The following is a 24,511-nucleotide window of genomic DNA, read 5'->3' as shown; positions in this document are numbered from 1 at the left end:
TTCATTCAATAAATATTTATTGAGCTCATACCATATGTCAGGCACTATGTTAGATGCTGGGTTGTCAAGATAAAAGGCCAAATCCTGGTTCTGCAGGCATTCACAGCCTCTTGGTGAAGACAAGACAGAACAATGACTAGGCAGCATGATGTCCCAAGTGTGGGGGATACAGGAAGCAAAGGAATAGCTACAACTCTCTATTTTAATGATTCCACCTTGCTAGGCAATGATAAGGAATGGTTCTGACTGCCAGGATCCTTTCCTAGGATTGCCTACCATCTCCCTTGAGTGTTTGTTAATACCATGTCTATTATAGTTTGGATGCTGAGTTTGGGTCCAAAGGCCCAAATGTCAAAGGGTTAGGATCAGCCTATATAGCACTTTGGAGAGGTGGTGGAATCTTTAAGAGGTAGAGCTTAGGGGAGGAAGTCAGCTCATTGGAGGCACACCCTTACAAGGGATATTGGGATTCTAGCCCCCTCCTGTCTATGCTTCCTGGTCATCATGAAGTAAACAGGCTGGACCTGAGACTATAACCAGCAAGGACAGCCTCTGAGGAAAGCCCTGCTAAGAGACAGGGAGGAAAACTGAAACCCAACATCATTCTAAGACCTGAGTGCAGCCATACCAGCCCAGCTAAATGCCCCAATCAATCCTTGTTTTCATGTAGACTAGTCACTGTAGGAGAAAGCACAAACATCAAAAGGCCCTCAATGCCAAGATAGCATTTCCTAGAGGGGAGCAGAAGGGTTGAAAATGACTGCCTGAGGTTCTTAGAACATGCTATCCAAATGGGTTTAAAACACTAAGAAACAGATTGATGAGAAATTTTTCAAGGCAGAAGAGGTGGCCAAATAGTAGTGACCTTGCTGTTGAAGAGATAACGTAAGTGGAACCTCAGCTTTGCTGCTTTCTGACTGTGTGATTTTGCTCAAGCTATTCAGCCTTTTTGTTTCCTGTTGAGGTCCCTACCTATGAACAGTATTTGCCTTACTGGGCTATCTTGAGAATGGCATTACATAATGTACTAAGATAAACATACATTCTTTAATCATCCTGTCTCCAAAACCCTATTTCTAGAATAGATTAATGGGGGATGAAAAGGCCCAAAGTGAGGTCAGGGGAAGAGACTGAGTAAAGGAAAGGTGGAGGGAGGGCTAATCAAAATCTAAAAGGATGCAAATAAATCATATGGAATCCTCCGGTTTCAGACAATGAAATACTCAGGAGCCATAGATCGTTGTTAGAAAATTTTCAGTGCCAGGGATGGGATACCTCCAGTGAGTTGTTGGCCAGGGAGGTCCCTGATGCCCCCAAAACATTATAGGCCATTGCTAAGGCCCTTGGTTTCCCACCAGGAATCGATGGTAAGACCCTATTGCCGAAGACTCCACATACTTGGGCTGCAAGCCCACTGAAAAATCCTGTTGGAGCTGAGCTGATAACCTCCTCCATGTAGACCAGCTGACAGAAAGCTGGAAGAAGCCATTCTACATGTAGTTCAATGGGAGAAAGAGATATCACCAGTGAAGATACTCAACAGTGGACACTGCAAGCCTTATAATTGGCCAGCCAGGCCAAATGAGCAATGGGTGCAATAGTGGCATGTCTGTCCTGGTGGAAACCAACTGTCCTACAATTGGACTGGAGGCCCACTGCATGGGTGGGGGGAATACATCCCTGATACTGAAAACTTAAAACAGGGGTAGTCATGAGCCCTAGGGATGTAACATCTGCTGATGTCTGGATAAGTGTATATACTATGTTTATCAAACTGCCCAGTAAGCACTTCTCTTAATATTTATGCCCTTATATTAACACTACTCTCGCTTTGGGTAGAGAATCTTCTCTTTTCAGATGGCAGTGACCTTGGGATGACTCAGTAGGTATCACAGTGCTGGAAAGAAGTGACTGGAGTACTGAGTAACATGTTCCAAGACTCAGGGTCTAATGCAGAAGAGGTGGCACAAAGAATGTAAGAGCCAAAGGAAGGGTAGGACTCCTTACAACATGCTCCTCCAGACACAAAATGGCCTGGATATCCATGACCTCACCATGTCTGTCACTACCTACACAAGACCATCATAAGAGGAGGAAAATAAAATAAAATAACAAAATAAAAGAGAGACTGATTGAGATGGGGAGGAGATATGATGGAGAATGGAATTTCAAAGGGGAAAAGGGGGGGAGGGTATTACCATGGGATATTTTTTATAATCATGGAAAATGTTAATAAAAATTGAAAAAAAAACTATTTCTTTTGTATAAGTGCTCTTTCCCCCACTCTAAACAAAAGGCTCTGGAGGACATTACCAATAATACAATCTATCTGGCCACACAATTATGCCATAGAATTTCTTTCCCTAGCCACAACGATTAGCACAGGGATGAGTAAGTGGTCCAAGTCTGGATGAAGAGACCTCCCCTGGGAACTTTCTTTTTAATTATCCAAAAATTTAATTTGGGAATAAAATCTAGGTTTTCTGACTCAAATTTTCTTTTCTCAATTTTTATTAACATTTTCCATGATTATAAAAAATATCCCATGGTAATACCCACCCCCCCCCCCACTTTCCCCTTTAAATTCCATTCTCCATCATATCAGCTCCTCCCCTGGGAATTTTTTTTTTTAATTATTTATTTATTTGAGAGCGACAGACACAGAGAGAAAGACAGATAGAGGGAGAGAGAGAGAATGGGCGCGCCAGGGCTTCCAGCCTCTGCAAACGAACTCCAGACGCGTGCGCCCCCTTGTGCATCTGGCTAACGTGGGACCTGGGGAACTGAGCCTCGAACCGGGGTCCTTAGGCTTCACAGGCAAGCGCTTAACCGCTAAGCCATCTCCCCAGCCCCGTCCCCTGGGAATTTTTAAATGGTTATGGATGAAATTGGGATGAAGGGTTATATTTCCTCTTTGGTCTTGCAGCTGTAATGACTCCAGTTCAAAGTTGCCTGCAACCAAAGCCCTGTTGTGAGAGGCTGGCAGCATGATACAGAAGGAAGCAAAGATTTAATGTGATTTGGCATTAAGTTATGCTAACCATACCTCAGATACAAGTTTATGAGTCTTCTGTGAGACACAGGAAAGGGGCCTACTGACACCCCAAATCCCTAGAAACAAAAGACCACCTTCTTACCTATCCATGTATGAAATTTTGTGTAAGGACTCTGAGTACCCCATCTTGGGCATTTTCTCATTGTGTGAGTTAGCTTTCCATCACTATGACAAAATGCCTAAAATAATCAGGCATAAGGAGCAAAGGTTTTTAAGGCTCACAGCTTCAGAGCTTCCAGTCCACGCTTGCTTGAAGGAGGCCTGTTCATGTTACAGTGGTCTGTTGTTCCTGAAGCTCAATCTTGGCACTTCCAGTGAATCAGTGCTTTTGCTGATACAAACTGGATTTTTGTCAACAAAAGAACCTTAGCCAGGAGTGGCAGCACACACCTTAGTCTCTAGCCAGAGTTAATCTTGGCTGCCTTTATTTTCATTTACAAAGGTAGGAAATTTCTTTATTGGTAATCAGGCATGGCTGATGAACTCCCTTGAATAAATTTGCAGATTAATGATTTCTACCTACCAGGCCAAACCGGTGGCCAGTTGGATGGACGAAGACCAGCCTACCATTTATAAGAATTAAGGGCCTACCACAAATCTCTCTCTCTCTTTGTGTGTGTGGGGGGGGGGCGGTAATGCTGGAGATTAAGCCTAGTGTCTTATATATGCTGTGTAGGTGCTCTGTCCGTGAGCTATATTCCTAACCCTTACTTATGCTTTAAGAAAAAATCAATATAGATCATCACCATCTGGCTAGAGATAAAATGTCCAAACCCATCTAGTTCTCATCTTTCTCTTAAGGGAAATTTTTTAATTGCTAGTAATTACAGCAAGCTTGTGCTCCAGACATAGGACAAGTGAGGAAAGTAGACAGAGGTGATGGAAGTGGTGAGAGACACTAGGAGACAAGAGCATGACTGCAGATACGACCTCAAAACCTATCATGGTCCTTGGCATGGCCAAGCCAGAACAACTGATCGGGAGAGCAAGGCTGCATGAGACTACACTCATGTCTGAATTATTAATGGTCCCTCCTGAGGATCGGGGTCTTTCATCAAAGAATACTTGCATACAACTTTCACATGTGGTCCCCATCTTGTCAAAATGATAAGGACATTGATCTGAAATGGTGGGTATGGTGATCTGTATTCCCAAGCACTGGGGAGGTAGAGACAGGGAATCCTTGGGACTCAATGACTAGCTAGTGTAGACAACTTGATGACCTGTCAGAGAGACTTTGTCTCAAAAAATAAGGTGATAGAGGAGAATACTCAGTGTTAGTCTCTAGCCTACACACACACACACACATACCCCATACACACAGACAAACACACATGCATGAACACCACACATATACATATAGACATACAAACACACACACGCATACCTACACCTGTACACACACATACACATACACACAGAGACACACAAAAACACATATATACACAGTGTACACATATATACACATGTAAACATACATAGACATTCAAACACACACCCACAGACATTCATGCATGTACACCACACACATATACATATACCAAAGACACTGATCTAATTCATTCAAACTTCTCATATTTTTGGAGCATATTAAGAATTTATTCACAGAAGTTTTATGCAAAATCTGAATGTCAGTGACTTAAATATACAGAGTTGTTTGTCCTTATGTCTTTAACAACTGATGCTATTTCATGGTCCCAAGAAAGCAGACACAACTTCAGGCCTCAGGTCTGTATTCAAGGTAAATAGAAGGGTGTCACTAGTATCATCTGTTTCCTCATATCTGAAGAGCAAAAGTTTTCCCATATTCCCCTGCTGAAATGTCTTTGGCCATATCTGGGTCTTGTGACCAGACTTATATGTAATAACAGCTGAGGAAGTAGAAATGGGCCCTGTGTGACCATTATCACATGTGGACTCATAACTATTTCAACAAAATTGCAGTTGTTAGCCAGCAAGAGGCAATGCCTGGCTTTTGGCTATATAAACAATAGCATCTGCATGATAATTTCATAAAGGCATACATTTCCCCACAAATTATCCCATATATGGGCCTTTCCTGTGATCAGGATCTGACATATGTTTAGCAAATCATGACATAGCAGTGCTCACCCAACAGAACAAGATGTGTTATGTTTTCTCTAGGGACCAAACTTCATGCTCTTTCTCTTTGAGAAGCATTTACTACAGAAGGCTGTGCCTGTCTAACTGGCCTATATGGAACTAAATACCTGTTGAAAGACAATTTCTTGATGCTTCAGGGACAAATGAAGTATGGTTTTGCATAGCAAGCCTTCTCTCCAAGAGCAAGAACATTCCCACTAACAATACAGCATCGAGTCATGTCCCAGCTCTCCTCCCACTCACCCCACGCCAACACACAACCCAATGAAGGCAAAGCAAAAATAACACAAATATATCAACCCAAACAACCACCAATGCATAAACTTAATCTTAAATGTTCTACCCAAACTGCAAAATAACAAAAGCTTGAGATTAATGATCTTTTACTTTTCAGGGCTCCTGTCTGACCAAAGCAAACACAAAAGTCAAGCAAAACAATCATTTCTTACCAAGGTTATAACAGGAGGGGGATGTTACCCAGATAAAATTATTCTCATTTTTGCATAGGGAAATGCACTGGCCCAAATAACCAAATTTCTATCGGGATCTAATACCAAGGATGTAGGAAATGTTGTTCCCTGGGTTGTGCCATTAAAGAAACTTCTCTTGTTAATGATCTGCTATTCAGGCCCTAAAATAGCTGATATTAAATTTGTTTACCTATATTATTGCCATATGGATGGAAGTCAGTGGGGAAATTTCTGTCAATGTCTTCTTTCTTCTGAAGTTCAAAGGTAAGAGACATTTATGTGCCAACAGTTGTTGAGGTTTTTGGGGTGGGGAGTGGGGTTTTTGTGGGGGGGTTTCAAGGTAGTGTCTCACTCTAGCCCCTGTTTCCCTGGAATTCTCTACGCAGCCTGGCCTTGAACTCACAGCATCCCCCTACCTCAGGCCCCTGAGTGCTATGATTAAGCCATGAGCCACCATGCCCAGTTTTACTATGAGAGGCTCATATAAAAATTTAGTAGAGGGCTGGAGAGATGGCTTAGCGGTTAAGCGCTTGCCTGTGATGCCTAAGGACCCCGGTTCGAGGCTCAGTTCCCCAGGTCCCACGTTAGCCAGATGCACAAGGGGGCGCATGCGTCTGGAGTTCGTGTGCAGAGGCTGGAAGCCCTGGCGCGCCCATTCTCTCTCTCTCCCTCTATCTGTCTTTCTCTGTGTCTGTCGCTCTCAAATAAATAAATAAATAAAAGAAAGTTTAAAAAAAAATTTAGTAGAAAAAGGTTCCTGATTGATTTAAATAAAGTGATATGTGTTAGACCCTTAACTCCTTATTAATGGTAGGCCAAGCTAGTCTTTACTCATCCAATTAGATATTCATTTAACCTGAGAGGCAGAAGTAAGTAACATATGAATTTTGGGGCTGGAGAGAAGCTTCAATGGGCATTAAAGGGCTTACTTCACAAGCATGCCTGTAACCCCAGCACTAAGAGGAACAGAAATAGGAGGATTACTGGGGCTCTGGTCAGCCCCTGGTCAGCCAGTCTAACCAAAGCCAAAGGAGGTTCAATGAGAGGCCATCTCAAGGAAATAAGGCAGAAGAGGAATAAAGGAGGACACTCAGTATCTTCCTCTGGCCTCTGCACGTGTTCACTTGTCATGTGTGTCTTCACACATATGTACATATACCATATACATACTCACACATTCCCAAATGAACTTGCTCAAGGGATATAGAATCAATCATGTCTGACCAGCTCATGAAATACGCTACCTTTTAAAGTAAAAATAAAATCCTCAGGCTGGAGAGATAGCTTAGCAGTTAATATGCTTGCCTGTGAAGCCTAAGAACCCACGTTTGATTCCCTAGTGCCCACATAAGCCAGATGCACAAAGTGGCACATGTGTCTGGAGTTCATTTGCAGTAGCTAGAGGTCTTGGCATGCCCATTCCCTCTCTATCTCTTTCTTTCTCTCTAATAAATAATAATACACATAAATAAATAAATAAAATCCCCCCATATTAGCACTGAAAATGGGATTCTTTAAGTAGGGATAGGGCACTAAGACCCCAAAGTCTGAGAACTAGCTTTCTCTTGTGGCAACTACTAAGGCTCATTGCCACCAAGCTGACTCACCATGGTTCTTTTTTCCCCCAACATCTTGTATAAAATTCTATCTTGAATATTCCTGGGCATTGATAAGATGAAGTTTGAATGCTTAACCAAGTTGAAGAAATGAAATATTAAAATTGAAATAGAGAATAACATTAAGCTGGACCAAGTAGTACAAACATGGCTCCTTCCTAAATTTTAGGCCTTGGCGTGTTCTATCTGCCATTCTCCCATGAGGGGCCACTTCATCAGAGACCTCTGAGGAACACATCTCCATGCCACAGCTCCTCAGAATGGAAGCTTGTGACCAGATATCAGAGAGATGAAGAGCTGCCTCCTTAGGTGAGTGTTGCAGTCCGGTTTGCATTGCTGTTAGAAATCACCCAACCAAGAGCCGCTTCTGGGAAAAAGAGATTTATTTTGGCTTACAGGCTCGAGGGGAAACTCCACGATGGCAGGGAAAAAAGGTTGGCATGAGCAGAGGGTGGACATCACCCCCTGGCCAACAGAAGATGGATCACAGCAACAGGAGGGTGTGCCAAACACTGGCATGGGGAAACTGGCTATAAAGCCCATAAGCCCGCCCCCAACAATACACCCCTTCCAGGAGGCATTAATTCCCAAATCTCCATCAGCTGGGAACCTAGCATTCAGAACACCTAAGTTTATGGGGGACACCTGACTCAAACCACCACAGTGAGTGAGGTCTACCTTTTAAGTTCTTGCTGAAGATCTGCTTCTCCTGTAATCACTGCAATGAGCCCTTTTCTTTACTGCTTCCTCTTGGCATATATTCACTTCTTCCCCCCTTATTTATTTAATCATCAGAAAAGTGCCAAGTGTCTTCTATGTCTGAGAGAGCATGCTAAGATGCAATAATAACAAAACAGCTCTTATAGCATTTTTTTTTACATTTTATGTTTTATCCAGCTTTATTGAGGTATAATTTATTCAAACTATACAATGTGATGATTTGATGCATTGTAAAATGATTACCACAATCAAATTAACCAATCATTCTCACACATACTTACCATTTTTGATTTTGGTAAATACACATTGGAGACATTTCTTGCACAATCATTACCACGCTATACATTGGGTCATCAGAATCTCATCTCTTTCCCTATTGAACTTATAGTCTGATGACCATATACTTAAAAAGTAATTCACAAAAGCCGGGCATGGTGGCACACGCCTTTAATCCCAGCCCTTGGGAGGCAGAGGAAGGAGGATTGCCGTGAGTTTAAGGCTACCCTGAGACTCCACAGTGAATTCCAGGTCAGCTTGGGCTAGAGTGAGACCCTAGAGTAAGTCACAAGGAAGTTTTTATTTTAGAAATATTTTAGAAATACATATTTTTTGGTTTATTTTATTTTATTTTTTTTAATTTAATTTTTATTAACATTTTCCATGATTATTAAAAAAATCCCATGGTAATACCCTCCCCCCACACACTTTCCCCTTTAGAAATACATATTTAAATATGAATAAAATGAGGGAATTATGGGCTGGAGGGATGGCTTAGTGGTTAAAGTGTTTGCCTGCTAAGCCAAAGGACCCAGGTTTGATTCCCCAGGATCCACATTAGCCAGATACACAAGGGGGTGTATGCATCTGGAGTTTGTTTGCAGTGGCTAGAGGCCTGGCGCACCCATTTTCTCTCTCTCTCTCTCTCAAATAAATAAATATAAAATATTTTAAAATGAGGGAATTATGAGATACAACTTAAGTAAATTTAGTGGTGACTCTGAAATTCTTAAATATTCATAGTGGGTATAGTGGACTCACTATATACTACTTTACTTACTTTGGTATGTGTTTAAGTAAAACAATTTTTTTTTACCTTTTTATTTATGAGGGGGGGGGGAGAGAGGGAGAGAATGGGTATGCCAGGGCCTCCAGTCACTGTAAACAAAGTCCGGAAGCATAGACCACCTTGTGCATCTGGCTTATGCGGGTCCTGGGGAATTGAACCTCGGTTTAAAAAGTATTACGACAAGGCATAAAACGCTATTGTATGCTTGTTGCCTTGTTTTTAAAATATTCATGTTGGTCTAATATAGGCAGGTGTGTAGGTCCAATGGGTCTACAAACTGGCCAGCCATCAGGAGCCTTTCTTATAAGACAAGGTAGGAAGCAAACTGAAGGAAGGGAAGATAGAAGAAGTGGTTATTTCAGGCAATAAAAACCACATCCAGGATTGCAAACCACACTGAGTCTCAGGAAAGGTGACTGGAGAGGAAGCACATTCAAGAGCAAGGGCCAGCATGTGTTAGAGCTCTAAGGAACAGTGGGGATGCTCACCAGAGCAGGGAGCACCATCAGGGGTACACTTCATGTTCCTGGTGTGCTCCAGTATGTCACCACAGATGGAGTCAGAACACTGAGCTTTAAACACTATGCTGATGTGAAAACATGAGATGAGGATTGCAGTACTCAATGTCCCTCTGTTTTAGAGTAGCACGTGCTCACCATAATTTCATGGCTCATGATCTTTGCCCCTGCTTCCAATGTCCTGCTCACACTCCCTGCCCTTCACTAATCTGTCTTAAACTGCTTCCAGTCATTTTGGTCCAGAAAGCCTTTGTGTTATCCAAACCCTCCACCATTTCTCCCACATCTCAACTACCATAATGGTTATTTAATGTCTGCTTCATTCATTTGACACCAACTGATCACCTTTATTTTATATACAAAACCAAAGGAAGAGTTTTTTTTGGTGTTTTTAAAAATGTTTTTAATTTTTTATTTGTTTAATTTTTATTTATTTGAGAGAGTCAGAGAGAGAGAGAGAGAGAAAGAAAGAAAGAATGGGCACACCAGGGCATCCAGCCATGCCACCTTGTGCGTCTGGCTTAAGTGGGTCCTGGGGAACCGAACCAGGGTCCTTTGGCTTTGCAGGCAAATGCCTTAACAGCTAAGCATTCCTTCCAGCCCTGGTGTTTTTTTATTTTGTTTTGTTTTTAATCTTATATGACTCAACACACCTATAAAACTAATGCAAGGGAGCTTTTTAGAGGAAAAACAAAATTTCAGGTAAGACTTCTGGTGTTTCAGTCTTAGCTCTGCATTCACTGGAGATCTTGTCAAATGAATAAGAGGTCATTTGACCTCTTTAGACCTCAGTTTCTTCCTCAGAAAAAGGGGCTAACAGAAGTTTGTTCATTTTTTTTTCAATAAAGAGAGCTTAATGCAGATATGTATAGTGGGTGAAAGCACTGAGAATAAATGACTATGTGTGCTCAACCCTAAATGGGACATCTATATCACTCCTTCCAAGGTTCAGAGAACATTGCAGAAGAGGGGATGGAAAGAGCTGGAAAAATGGAGAAGAGTGTTATGGAGTTCTGCCTTCTGGACACATATCCACTACACTCATGAACTTACAACAGCTAAGTTTCCTGTATAAGACTGAGCCTGTTGTCTTTCCATCATGCATAGGGAAGGGGCTCAGAAAACCCTACTCCTCCCAGAGTATCTACCAGTAGTTAATGGTAGGTGAGGGAGGGGAGTCATGTTCTTTGGTAATGTAGCCTCCAAAAAGTAAGCAACCTCTCACCTATGCTCACTGCAAGCAACCTGAGCTGGACTCAGTTGGTCATGCACATGCATACACACGCACATGAAAGTAGGAAGGGGATTTAGTTGGGTAGGAGGAGTTACTGGTAGGGGAAGGGGATAAGGGAGAGTAATCAGAGGTGAAAATGATCAAAATATATTATAGGAATTATGAAATTGTCAAAAATAAAATAATTTTAAAAGAAGCCAAAATACTAGCATTTCTTCGCATAGTTCTTGAAAGCATCACATTAGATAGTGGCTATAGAAGCCCTTTGTAACACAACTATTCAGATCTACTCAGTTTTGTTATTTTTTTTCCTCTATCTTAACTGATTTGTCCCTCAATAACCATTAGGTACTTCCAGAGGCTCCAGTCCTTATACAAAATGACATAATGTTTGCATATAACCTATGCACATCCTCCTGCATATTTTTAACTTTCTCTAGATCATCTTTAATATTTAATTCATTGTCAATGCTCTGTAAATAATTGTTATACTGTATTTATGGAGCAATTACAAGAAAGAAAGTGTGAGCATGTTTATTTCACATTTCAGCTTTGTGCTTAGCTGAATCCATACCTAATGTAGATGTGAAGGGTTAACTGCATATTGTGGCCCTATAGCACTCTGCACACACAGACGTTCAACAAATGTTTATTCCTTGATAATGCTGTCAGCCACAATGTTGCTACTTGTGCTTCATGCTTGTCAATGTGCTTCATTGATGACAATGACTTAATGGTCACCTACTGCTCAACAAACCTGATTTTTAAGTTTAAATGAACTCATTAAGGCATGTGTGTTTATCCCTCGCCTTTCCTTTTTCTTTTTCTTTTTTGTTGTTGTTGTTTTATGTTTTTTTGTTTTTGAGGTAGGGTTTTACTCTAGTCCAGGCTGACCTGGAATTCACTATGCAGTCTCGGGGTAGCCTTGAACTCACTGCAATCCTCCTACCTCTGCCTCCCAAGTGCTGGGTCTAAAGGTATGTGCCACCATGCCCGGCTACCCCTCACCTTTTTGACATGTGGGTTAAGAGTGGAAAAAGTCATCCATTGTGACATAGGTCCCTTTAAAAATGTACTTCGGCTCCTCCTCTGCCAAGCAGGTTGCTAAAAATACTACTACAGCAAAAGCTGAAATATTTGCAGGGAAAATTGAATTTCCTGCTACCCCCACTCCCTCCACTCACATGGGTAAAACCCTGACCCAAAAAGCCCCAGATCAGCTCTGCCAAAGTCACAGCCTCCTATTTTCCCACCCCTTCTGATGATGGAGTCTCTCTATGGGCTTGAACTGGGATGTTATGCTCAGAGAGGACCCACTCCTGGGAGGGGAAACTACAAGCATTGGCAAATAGATTATCACATGCCTTGGCTTTTCTCTCTGCTTACTAGGACCAACCCTCTCTGAATGTCCCTCTGTCTATTCCAAGAAGCATCTATATTGGGCCACAGAGGCTTCATACTAGCATATCTTTTCTCCTCTCAATTGTTTAACTAGTTCCTCTTTGGCCTGCCTTGTCTTCCAGTCTTTACTTCCAATTCTCTGTTGGCTTCTGCCCAGACACTCACAGATCTTGCTTCCTCCCTAATTCTAATCCAATCCTATGGGATTTCTTTTCCTATCCAGACCTTTCCTTCAGTACCTGGGAGGGCTGGCAAACATGCAGGGCAATTATTGCAATGGTAAGAGTCAAGTACTATTAGGATCTGAGCTTAATAAGCTAAAAGTTGACCTCTGACATCATCCAAGCCCTGAGGTCAGGTAGGCTTTGGTGGGCTGAAGGTCATGGTCTGGAATCAACCTTGCAAAAATCAGAGTCCTACAGAGCCAGACTCAGGACCCCAGACTGTGCCTGCCTCTTCTTCAACCTCTTCTTCAGAGTCGTAGGCAGGCTTACAGCCTCAGAGTTTTACCAGCCCACCTTGCTGATAAAGTCTAGCTATTGTCCAGAAGAAGGCTGACACACCACACTTAGTTGTGCTCTGGCTCTCAGGCAGTGAGAGGGTCCAAGAGGAGGAGTTATTGGATGTCACTCTGACAGCCTGCTCAGGGTATCTTGGCAGATGTATGGACAGCCAGTGGGTGTGCATCTTTAGTCTATGTGTGCCATTTGTCTCTAAGCATTAGTTTGTGGGTGTCTACCTTCTTCACTCTAGTCTCTGACTTCTTCCCTCTCTGTCTTGTCCTCACCCTGGGCCTGCCCATCCCCCAGGGTAAACTCTGTGGCTTCAAATGAGCTGTGGCTAGCTGAAATGATTGTTTCATGGATGGAACTGGCAGTTGCCATATCTGGTCTCCCATGGGTCTGTCAGTGTTCAGAGCCACTGTTATCCCACACAAAGGTGTTTTACAGGAGGAGGGAAGGGCAATGCCATCTGTGTAGGGGATGGTGTGGGGAGTGTTAAGATACCCCCCTCTTTCAGCTCTGACCAGCAGGAAGAAGGGCCCAGAGGCAGCACAGCCTGCAGAGTGATGTTGCCTAGCAACTCCAGAGACTTTACTGCAAACTCACCAAATCCCAAATTCCTCAGCTCTAATTTGGGAAGGGAAAAGCAGAGTCCAGGCCTTATATCCTCTCTGCCCCTCAGTTTCCTCTTTCTCTCTTCCCTATGGATTCTGGACCCAGGGAAAATTGGCACAATCAAAAGCTCCAGATGTGCCTGTCATTTAGGCAAAGGCCTGAGTTCCTAGGACATCCTGCCATTTGGTGGAGGTGGGGGATGAAAGATGTGCCAGAAACAGATTGGGAAGCAGATTTTCAATTACAGGGGTGGGTGGGTCCCAAACATGCTGGGAGAGACACCTCTGCACCCCAAGCCCTGGAATCCCAGCCAGCCTCCTGCTCAGCTTGGAACCCCAGGCTGGCTAACCCTGTCCCCATCCTGAGTGGACACTGGTATTTCCCTCCTACTCATTTTCCCCTTAATAAGAAAGGTCCATAACCCAAACATTCTGTGGAAAGCAAGCATATAACAGCCACTGGGACCAGCCTGTGGTGTAGATGCATCACAGTGTGCCACTTTAGGTCCCCTGTCCTGCTAGAGCCACATTATTTCCTCCTTCTCTGCGGTAAGAAGCAGCCATCCTTCCCTGATCCTCCTCTGAGACTTTAACTGAGGACTCTAGCTTTCTCAGAAATGGCTCACCTACTCACATAATATGCCACATTGCCAGATCTGGTGTCCTGATAATTTGTGGGAAGCCAGTGACCACAAGAGTGGCAAGCTGCCCTTCCCAGATGCCTCTTCTATATCTCCCCTTTCCAGCAGCTCACAAAACCACATCCTTCTCCATCATGGACCCAAAGGGCCAATACCAGTGATAATTGCCTACATGACTTGGGGTGAGTGTGTTTTTTTTTTTCATGTCTCTTTTTTTAATTTTTAAATTTTTATTAACATTTTCCATGATTATAAAAAAAAATCCCATGGTAATTCCCTCCCTCCCCACCCCCACACTTTCCCCTTTGAAATTCCATTCTCCATCATATTACCTCCCCATTACAATCATTGTACTTACATATATACAATATCAACCTATTAAGTATCCTCCTCCCTTCCTTTCTCTTCCCTTTATGTCTCCTTTTTAACTTACTGGCCTCTGCTACCAAGTATTTTGAGGGTGTTGTTTAAAAAAAAATGGGCTGGAGTCGGGTGTGGTGGCTTACTCCTTTAACTCTAACACTTGGGAGGCAAAGGTAGGAGGATTACCATGAGTTCAAGACCACCCTGAGACTACATAGTGAATTCCAGGTCAGCCTGAGCTAGAGTGAAACCCTACCTCAAAAAATGGGGGGGGGGTGGAGAGATAGCTTAGCAGTTAAAGCACTTGCTTGCAAAGCCAAAGAACCCAGGTTTAATTCCCAGGGAACTTTGTAAGCCAGATGCACAAGGTGGAGCATGCATCTGGAGTTCAGAGTTCGTTTGCAGTGGCTGGATGCCCTGGCACACCCATTTTCTCCCTCTCCCTCTCTCTCTCTCTCTCTCTCTCTCTCTCTCTCCCTGCTTCTTTCTCTTTCTCAAAAAAGAAAGAAAGAAAAAAATTCAAAGAGTAACAGTGAGGGAGGCTAATTTTTGTCTTATTTTGGTACAGTGGACCAAAGGGCTAGGAAGTCTAGTATAAGGAGTGAGGTGGGATGGGTTCTGCCAAGTTTGTAACAATATATCAACACATTTAATATGGATGCTGTGCATGGACGATTTTATTTGAGGTGGAGCAGATCGTTAGATTGATGGGTGGATAAGTACATTGAAGACAAATGAATAGGAAACAGATCACAGGTGGACCATAAACAGAAAACAGATATGTAATACAGACATCATGAGTAGTGTGAATGCAGCTATGTTTGTGTTTGTACGTTCTTACTCCCTCAATATAGGGTGCTTGCATGTACCCGAATCTGCACAGGGTGTGTGCTCATGGCCTGTTTAGTTGTTTTTGCAAGCTGTGTCTGCAGTGCCAGGCCTATATATCACAGGAAAGGCTTTTTTTTTTCTTTCTTTCTTTTAGTGAGCCTAGGAATATCGTATTGGATATGCAGGCTTCTGAGTCGTTACATACCCATCAGCCGACTGTGTGTCAACAGCTTTCTTCATAGCTAGAGTGGTGAAGGTATCTACTGCGCCCAGATGTGTGTTTGTACCCTGGATGTTGGGGGCTACCTGCTTGCTTCGGCGCGCATTCTGCCTCTCCGTCTGAGGCTTAACAAGCAAAGGGATTTGGAAGATGGGGTGTGTAGGAGGAATGGGTGGAAGTGTGTAGGTGGAGAGGTTGGGGCACCAGAGGGAGTGAGGCGGAGAAAGTCAAGAGAGGGAGTGGTCCTCCTCCCAGATCTCCCCTCCCACCCTGCCGAAAGCGTCTTCTGATTGGCTTCCCTGACGAAGGGCTCAGGTTACATTCTCAAGCCAAGCGGAGCGCGGGAGACAGGACCCAAGAGGAGAGCGGCTGGTTCCCCGGCGCCGGACAGCCCCGGAGCTGCGGGCCACCCAGCATCGCACAGACCCACCCCCGCTCTGCTCCAGGCTCCACCCCAGCCAAGGACCCTCAACACCAGCATGGATTGCTGCACCGTAAGTTAAAGGGCAGGGGTCTGGAACTCAGCTAGGTCTAGGGCCAGGGGCGCCCGAGAATCCCTGGAGGGTGAGTGAGAGATGGAAGTGGATGCAGAAGACCTAGGAGCTCTGAGAGAGGGGATGTTGAGATGTGACGGGTAGTGGACGGCGCCTGCCTGATTGGGATCAGCCCTAGGAAAATTGCTCTCCAACTCGCGGGGGCGTCCGAGCGCTCAAGGTCCACGCAGTCTAGGTTGGACTAGGAGCTGGGCAGAGCTTTGCTGCAGAAAATGTGCAGGTTAGACGAGAGGAGGCACTTCTCGGTGAGATGCTGGAAACTGGCCTTGTCTGCAAGTCCTTTCCTCGTTGTTGTTGGTTTTCTTTTTGGCCTCCCACGCCATGCCCTATCCCACTGTTGCCACCGTCGGTAGGCGGACAGACCGATCTTTGTGACCCTTAAGAAATTGCCTAAGCCCCTGCACAGAGCAGGCGGGGGTAATCTAGCCCTTGGTTTTAGCGACAAGAACAGCAGCAAAGAGCCTACTCAGCGGGGAGTTGTTGGCCAGACCCCAAAGCCTTCTTGCTCTGGAGGGGGCTGGGTGAGTGGTCGCGGGGGTGCTCTGCTGGCGAGGGAAGGAAGTGTCCGCACCCACAAAGAAACTAGATGATGCAGGTGCCTAACGCGAAGCACATCACTGTCAAGGTGACTAGGTGGGGACTCGCAGGGCCCAGGACTCAGCTTCTGGCTCACCAGAGGAGTACAGTAATCTTTCATATAAAATGTGTTTGCTTATTACTAGACAAAGACGACTCCAGAGTCATCGCTCTCAGTCAGCCTAGCTAAAGACACAAAAGGTTACTGACTGCCCCGAACCCCACCTTCCACCCACGGAGTACTAAGGAAATAAAATGTTTGGAGGAAAGGGTAGCCCCAGTTGTTTTTCCCAGTGTCTGGGTACTAAGAGGCATAAAAAACTTAGGGACAAGCCATGGCTTTGATTTTAACTATTTGTACCAGTAGCAGCCCAGTATGTAAATGTTGGCCATGAAGCTAATCACCCCCACCCTGTGAGGTGGGTCTGCCAGGTGTAGAGCTCTGCTCGTCCAAACAGCTTTAAGCAGTTGTTGAAACACATTGGTTTTCATCCTTATAAAACTAATGCACTTATGGCAATAATGTAAAGACTAGAGAAAATATAAAAAAGAACCATGTCAATCACACATGATCCCACCCCATGAGAATACGCATGACATTTTCTTCCAGTTCTCCCCTCCCTCTGCTTGTTAATCTCCTGGGAGCAGCCATTTATCTTTATTTATTTATTTATTTATTTTTTATTTATTTATTGTTCTGGGAATTGAACTCGGGACTCACGAATACTGAGTACTCACTCATCTCTGAGCTACCCACCTAGCCAAGGAAAGTTTGGGGCTGTGAAAGGAGAAGTGAAGGTCTCCCTTGAGGGAGAACCCCTCACCCCAAGCAGTATTTTCTAGAGTAAAGAAAATAAATAGATGGCAGATTCTGAGATATAAGCCAGTGGTGGTGGGGGTATCCTGCGCAGGTAAAAATAAGAAGGTAAGAATATGCAGATGTGGTGTGGAAGGGAAGTGGGAGGTGCAGTCAGTGGAAAGAGGTGAGTGGGTAAAGACTCCAAAAAGCCAGGAAAGAAAGGGAGCATGTTTCCTCTGATTTCTGAGGGGGTAATGAGGTTAGGATTGAGGGTTCCTGCCCACAAGCCCTGCCTGCCTTGGCTGGTGCTTGTTAAACCCAAGAAGCCACTGGCACAGGGCAGACAGCTGGCTAGGTAACTGATGGTCACTACTGAGATAAGAGCTGAGGGTGTGGTGTACATCAAAATCTGCATATTCTAAGAAAGAGGGGTAGTCGCCTATAATGCAGAGGAGGTGGGGCTCAATGGTCTGCCTGGCCCACAGCCTTGGGGCACCTCCTCCAATTCACTGTGACACAAAAGCTTTCTTTTTTCATGTCCTGGGTCTACAGGACCAAAGAAAAGTCAGTTTGTGGGGGTGGCATGAAGCAGGTAAAGGGACAGAGGATACAGGAGTGGAAGGTTAGGGATGAGCCAGGCTGGGGCCAGCCACCTTCCTGCCCCATTCTGTGGAGATGGCAGTGTGCCTCTTGATCCTCCATGCTAGGGCTGTCCACCTCACCTCACCTGACAATTCCTAGCAATCTAGTTCTGTTATCCCCCCTCCCTCCGCGCCCCCCCTCCTCCCGTGAGGAAGCTTACAGGGAAATGAGGAAGAAGAAAACAGGTCTATTTTTTTTAGGAGCATGTTTATTAAAGAGCTGTGGATTCATTGTTCCCATTGCTGATTTACATAGATGTAATGTGACTTTCCTGCATTCAATAATAAAATGGCCAAGAAACATTTTCTTGAGGAGTATAGGAATCCTTTTTCTTTTACTTGGTCTAGTTAACTGCATGGAAGTCATGGTTTGTCCCAAGGCAGTGGTTAAGAACACAAGCTGGCTAATCAGATCACTTCACTGTCAGCTGTGCAAGCCTGGGGAAGTTACAAAACCTCTCTGACACTGTTTCTCCACTTCTAAAATGGGGATGAAATAAAGTGAAATGTGCAAAGTGCTCAGGATGGGGACCAATACATAACAAGCAGCCGACAGACATAATGCTTATAACTGTTAAGTTCCTTTACATCTATGCTAAGTTCTACTTGAGCTGAAGAAAATGAGACTCTTAGAGACTAACCGATGTGCCCATGTGGGGCCAGAATCCATCCATGGCTCCTGCTTGGCTGGCCAGTGCACTTTCCTCCACTGTCTCCTCCAGTTCATTTACAGCTCCCAGTACACATCTGGCTTTGGGAAGCAGCAGCTCACACACCAAAGCCAAGGAGCCCTTTTCCAAATTCCTTTCCTTCTCCCTCCAATTCTGCCTGTGGACAGGCCACCAGCAGCTCTAGCCTGAGGAATAAGCTAGAGGGAGAAGCAAAGCACTGTCTTAGGTCATATCCAGGTGGCTTTGCCTGTTTTTCCAGGTTTTCATCCTGGATCTAGCTGAGGTGGGTGGTGACAGCGGGTTAGGTCCTTACCATGGTTGGGGAAAGATACTCCTTCCTACACTCAACCTCCCCAGTCTCCTAGAGATGCCACAGCTGTCAAGGCCAAGGAGAAGGTAGAGTGGTGGGGAGGGAGGTGGGCAGTCCTCTCTTTTGAGAAAAGGCCTGTTTCCTGAGAATATCCCAAGAAAGACTCTGAGAAACCCAAAGGCGTTGTTCTGGAATTTATGTGAAGAATAAGAAGTCACGAAGAGCTGTAGAGCTGGAAAAGACAAAAAGAGTGTCTTGGGCCTACCACACGCACACCAGCCTCTTGGCAATTCATTACTGTGTTTGAGTTGACTGTGAGCATCTTGAACACAACTGAAGAACTCTAAAGCCCAAGAAATGAGGACAGCCTAGGCAAGCATGTGGGGTGGGGAGCATATGGGTTTGAGCTTCTAGAATTTAAAGCTGCAGTCACAACCCAGGCATGGTGGTGTGCCCCTATAATCATAGCACTAAGAAAACAGAGGCAGGAGGATCATCAGAAATTCAAAGTCAGGGATAGGGAGATTGCTCAGTGGTTAAAGGTGCTTGCTTGCAAAGCCTTCTGGCTGTGGTTCAATTCCTTAGAAGCCGTATAAAACCAGATGCCCAAAATGTCACATGTGTATCAGTTTGTTTGTGATAGCAAGAGGCCTTAACATGCCCATACTCATTCTCTTTTTCCCAAATAAATACATTTTTTTTTTAGAAGTTCTAGGCATGGTGGCACACACCTTTAATCCCAGTACATAAGAGGCAGAGGCAGAAGGATCTTTGTGAGTTTGAGGCCAGCCTGAGACCACATAAGTGAATTCAAGGTCAGCCTGGGCTAAAATAAGACCATACCTCAAAAAAAAAAAAAAAAAAAAGTTCTAGGCCAGCCTGATCGGCAAGTACAGAGCAAGTTCCAGGCCAGCCAGGGCCACATATCCAGAAATTGTCTCAAATAAAATAAAGCTATGCTTATGGGGCAAACCTGACAGGGACAGCCATCACTGAGCCCTCACTTACACCCTGTCCACTTCTGAGAACTGGATAGCTGATGGCCAGGACAGGGTAGGAGGAGAGCTGAATCTCAGTGAGAAGAAAAAGCACTGAACTCAGTGTCTGTCTTCAGGCAAGGAAATTCCCAGAAGCCAGAGGACCAAAGGAGAAATGCCCTGTGAACTTCATAGTAACCATCCCCATCTGCATACACATTAAGGTACATAATGTTAATCCAAGAGACCAAGAACTGAATCACTCTATCCAAGAACCTGGCCTCTGAAACTGATAGCATTAATTCCCCAAATATTTTTTTTCCTTTTTTGTTTTGTGAGCATTTTTTTTTTTTTTTGGAGGGGGGGGGTTGCTTGTATATAGGGTCTCATGTAGCCTAGGCTGATCTTAATTCTCCTTCCTTAGCCTCCTCAGTGCTGGAGGTACAGGCAAGTGCCGCCATGCCTGGCTAATCCTTTATACTTTCAGCTAGAGCAAGCTATCAGGGAAACAGAAACTGGATGTAGTAGTGTACACCTGTACCTCTCTGGAGGCACAGGCAGGAAGATCCAGAATTCAAGGCCAGCCTGAACTACACTGCAAAGGACTAGGGATACAAAGTAAAAGAACACTTACCTATCATGCACAAGGCCTTAAATTTGATTCCTAGCACTGTAAGAGAAAGTAAAAATAGTGAAAGAGCTAGAGAAAATAAGGGAAAGAGGGCTGGAGAAATGGCTTAGCTGTTAAAGCACTTGCCTGCAAAGCCTAACAACCCAAGTTCCATTCCCCAGTGCCCACATAAAGCCATATATACAAGGTGGCTCATGCATCTGGAGTTTGTTCCCAGTGGCTAGAGGCCCTGGATGCCCATTCTCATATTCTCATTCTCCCTCCTTCTCTCTCCCCTTGCAAATAAATAAATAAAATTTAAATAAGGTAAGAAAGGAAGGGAAGGGATGGGCACACTAAGTTGGCAACCACATCAGTGGCTGATATCTAATAGCAGTACTCTACCATTATATATGTCACCAAAATGTTGCTGTGTCATGCATGACTGTATTATTAGGATGAACTGTGTAAAATTATTGCTTTGTGGCCACTTTTGGCTTGCAGAAACAATTATTTGGCATCAATCTATTACATAAAACAATCACAACACAGCTCTATCAATCAACTAGCCTATGCCAGAAACTTCCTGCATCCCATGCTGCTCACTCTCCTCCAGAACTCACAATACTGGGTATTACTATCAAGATATTTTTTTCATATAGCAGAGCTAAGCAGGAAAAGCTTAGATACCTTCTCAAGACCACAGAGTCACAACAAGGCATAGAGTCTTGACTCCCTGGCTAGGTTGTATCTACTTATCCTTGTGAGTAGGCACATCTAGTCCCTGATGTATAAGGTTTGAATTTCCAGGTTACTGATATGTATCTGTATGGTCCCAGATAGATTTTTTAATTTATTTATTTGAGAGAAGAAGGAAAAGGCAGAGAGAGTTTGGGCATGCCAGGGCCTCCTGCCACTACAAATGAACTCTGTGTGTCTGGCTTTACGTGGGTACTGGGGAATAGAACCTGGACCATAAGGTTTGGCAAGCAAGCATCTTTAACCACTAAGCAATCTCTCCAGACTCTCCCCCCACCCCCAGATATGGTTTTAAACAGTCTAATCATCAGTTTTATCATAGTAAACTCAAGTGAGAATAAAAGGCTATGTCATAGCTTTATTGTTGAAGGCTAAATAAAATATCTGTAAATCACTGGCATTGAACCAGTTTTGTGGCATACACTAATCCCAGCACTCAGGGGGGATCTCTGTGAGTTCAAGTCCAGCCTGGAGCTACAGAGTGAGTTCCAGGTCAGTTTGGGCTAGAGTGAAACCCTACCTTGTAAAAACAACAACAACAAAAACCTCACTGTTGTACCTGGGACAAGCTAAATGCTTAAATAGTAGCATTCTTCATTCATCTCTTCTTGGTGTGCTTATGAGAAGAATGAGCTAGCTAAGCACATAAGTACACCAAGGAAAGACCTTCTTGCTCTTGCTGATCTTTCCCTCGTCTTTTCTTAAAATATTTATTTAAGTGACCCCCTTTTCTGCCTTTAGTGTTGAGTCTCTCTTCAGTATTTGAGTCCAACTTAGGGGACAGTGGGAAATGGCAAGCAAATGAGAAAACAGTGTCTGGACCTTTGGCTCTGAGTGGTGGTTGCCTGACTCATTGAGCAGTGGCCCCATCCTCTCCTGAATTGCATTTGTGAGCTCTGGCTCAGTCATGTCACCCTACTGGGCTGTGTCCTGCTATACTTCCAGCACCCACTCCCCAGGAATCCTGCCCTGGGACGGACTCTTTTGAATTGGAGCCATCCTCTTGAACGCAGGCGTGGGTAGCCACATCCAGAAATGTCTGCTAGCTCGGGGTGGTGGCGCACGCCTGTAATCCCAGCACTAAGGAGGCAGAGGTGGGAGGACCACCATAAATTCAAGATCATCCTGAGACTACATAGTGAATTCCAAGTCAGCCTGGGCTAGAGCGAGACCCTACCTCTAAAAACTATAAAAGAAAGAAACAGACGTGCCTGCTGCTTTTGCCCTGCTCTTCCAGACCCACCATTCACTCTACTTCCATAGCTCTCCTAACTTGGTTGCTGGCAATGGCAGTAATTGACAGCATAGTTAGCTGGCTTTCTCCTACTCCATCTCCCCTCCCCTGCACATACATCTCTTTTCTGAGCCTGCACACGACTATCCTCTAGGCCCTGAACCTTCCTCTTTGCCTGCGACTGCCCAAGTGACGTGCGCTTGCCCAGCTGTGGCTCCCCTTTCTAAGCATCTCCACCGCCCTGGTCCTCTCAACCCTGCAGAGACCCTGCGGGACCTCTCCCCAACCCAGCCACTAAAAGAGCCCTCCTGTCCCATCCTCAGGAGAGCGCCTGCTCCAAGCCAGACGACGACATTCTAGACATCCCACTGGACGACCCCGGTGCCAACGCGGCTGCTGCCAAAATCCAGGCGAGTTTCCGGGGCCACATGGCGCGGAAGAAGATAAAGAGCGGAGAGTGCGGCCGGAAGGGCCCGGGCCCCGGGGGACCGGGCGGAGCTGGGGACGCCCGGGGAGGCGCGGGCGGCGGCCCCAGCGGAGACTAGGCCAGGTGAGGCTGGCGGGCGCGCACGGCCGCCCGGAGGCCCTCCTTTCCCAGCCCTCCGGGAGAGGAGCGGGAAAGGCGAAGGTCGGGGTAGGGGTGGAGAGGGCCGCGAAAGGAGCTAAAGGAGAGGGCCTAGGAACTCGCGACAGGTGGGTGGGAGAAGGCTGCGGACTTCCTGGCTCCAACAGCTCACCTGTTTCTTCCCCTCCGCCTGCCCGTCTGCCCTTCCTTGGACCGAAGAACCGACCACTTTAGAAGGTAATGAGTAGGACCCCAAAGCGACGGGGCGTGGAAGGAGGGGTTGCTGGGTGCGAAAAATAGACCAATCCCCTGCCCTCACCCCTCCCAGCCAGAAACAAGTCCCGCTGCACCTGCAGGCTTTCGGGTACACCGAGAGCCTTAGGCTGCAGCAGGGACCCACTGGTACCAACACAGAAACGCAGGTGCCTCTCTTGGCTGCACAAGCGGGGCCGAGGGCTGTGAGCGCACAGCGGCCCACGCACGTACCTGCCGCCCAGTACATTTCAGTTCAGTGACGGGGGTGGGGTGGGTTCTGGTGACTAGGGGCCCCTGGCACTCCGGCCCTGGTATCCTGCCTCCGAAGGGTGGAGGAGGAGGAGAGGGTGCTAAGAGCGGACAGGTTCTCAGACCTCCTCTCTTCAGTTCCAGAGGAGAGATGGATGCCGCGTCCCCTTCGCAGTGATGAGACTTCCCTACCGTGTTTGTGATCCCCAACTTCCCACCAACCTGCCAGCTTCAGGAGCCCCCTGCGTCCCAGAGACTCTCTCTTCCTGGCAGGCTTCGTCGTGGAGTCGCCAAGTCCGTGCCCTTTTAGTTAGCTCTCCAGTCTAGCGTGGACCCCCTTCGCCTTTCCTCCCCTCCTCTCAGGCCCCCAAGCCTCGTGCTCCCAAACTTTCCTATTGCTTCTCGCCCACCTTTCCCCGCGCCCAGCATGCAGCTCTGCCTCCGTGGCCTCGTGCGCTTCCCTGCGCGCACTGCGGAGGGCGCCCTACGCGTTGCCCAAGTACACTCAATTTAAAAGAAAACAAGTCCTTTCGAACTGTGCGTAGCGAAAGGGGGCGCCCTGCGTCTCGTGCCCCCTCCGCCCTCCAGCCTAGCCTCAGCCCTGGAGATCTGGGACTGGGAAAGAGGGCATTCGTGGTGTGTGATGCCCCTCGCTGTGATAGGAAGGGAAGTCCCTATCCCACACCTGCCTGTCGTTCCCTACTCCTCCTTCCCTAACTCACCCAGAGAGCAGCCTCTCCCGGTATCCAATTGTTTATGCAAAAGCCACCGAGCGCCTGGAGGCTCGGTAGGAGGAGTCTTCCGCGGCCCTGCCCCTGTGGCCCCGCCCCCACGGGCTTCTGTGGCTGTGGCCGGAAGTTTTTTAATCTCTGCGTGTGCATGTGACTGTGCTGGGTTGGAATGTGAACAATAAAGAGGAATGTCCAAGTGTTCAG

At 45.7% G+C, this 24,511-nt stretch overlaps 1 protein-coding gene across 1 annotated transcript; it reads left to right on the top strand.

Annotated features, from left to right (window-relative positions):
- Positions 1-15,564: 15,564 nt before the first annotated feature.
- Positions 15,565-24,506, top strand: Nrgn (neurogranin). The gene is made up of 4 exons (XM_004670606.2): positions 15,565-15,870; positions 22,831-23,057; positions 23,292-23,309; positions 23,715-24,506. The coding sequence occupies exons 1-2, from the start codon at positions 15,856-15,858 to the stop codon at positions 23,050-23,052; spliced, it is 237 nt and encodes a 78-aa protein (XP_004670663.1). The 5' UTR covers positions 15,565-15,855; the 3' UTR covers positions 23,053-23,057; positions 23,292-23,309; positions 23,715-24,506.
- The last annotated feature ends 5 nt before the right edge of the window (positions 24,507-24,511 follow it).

This window comes from Jaculus jaculus, chromosome 3 (assembly GCF_020740685.1).
Source record: "Jaculus jaculus isolate mJacJac1 chromosome 3, mJacJac1.mat.Y.cur, whole genome shotgun sequence".
Taxonomy (NCBI): domain Eukaryota; kingdom Metazoa; phylum Chordata; class Mammalia; order Rodentia; family Dipodidae; genus Jaculus; species Jaculus jaculus.
The sequence above is the reverse complement of the archived record's forward strand: the minus strand, read 5'-3'. Positions and strand labels throughout refer to the sequence as shown.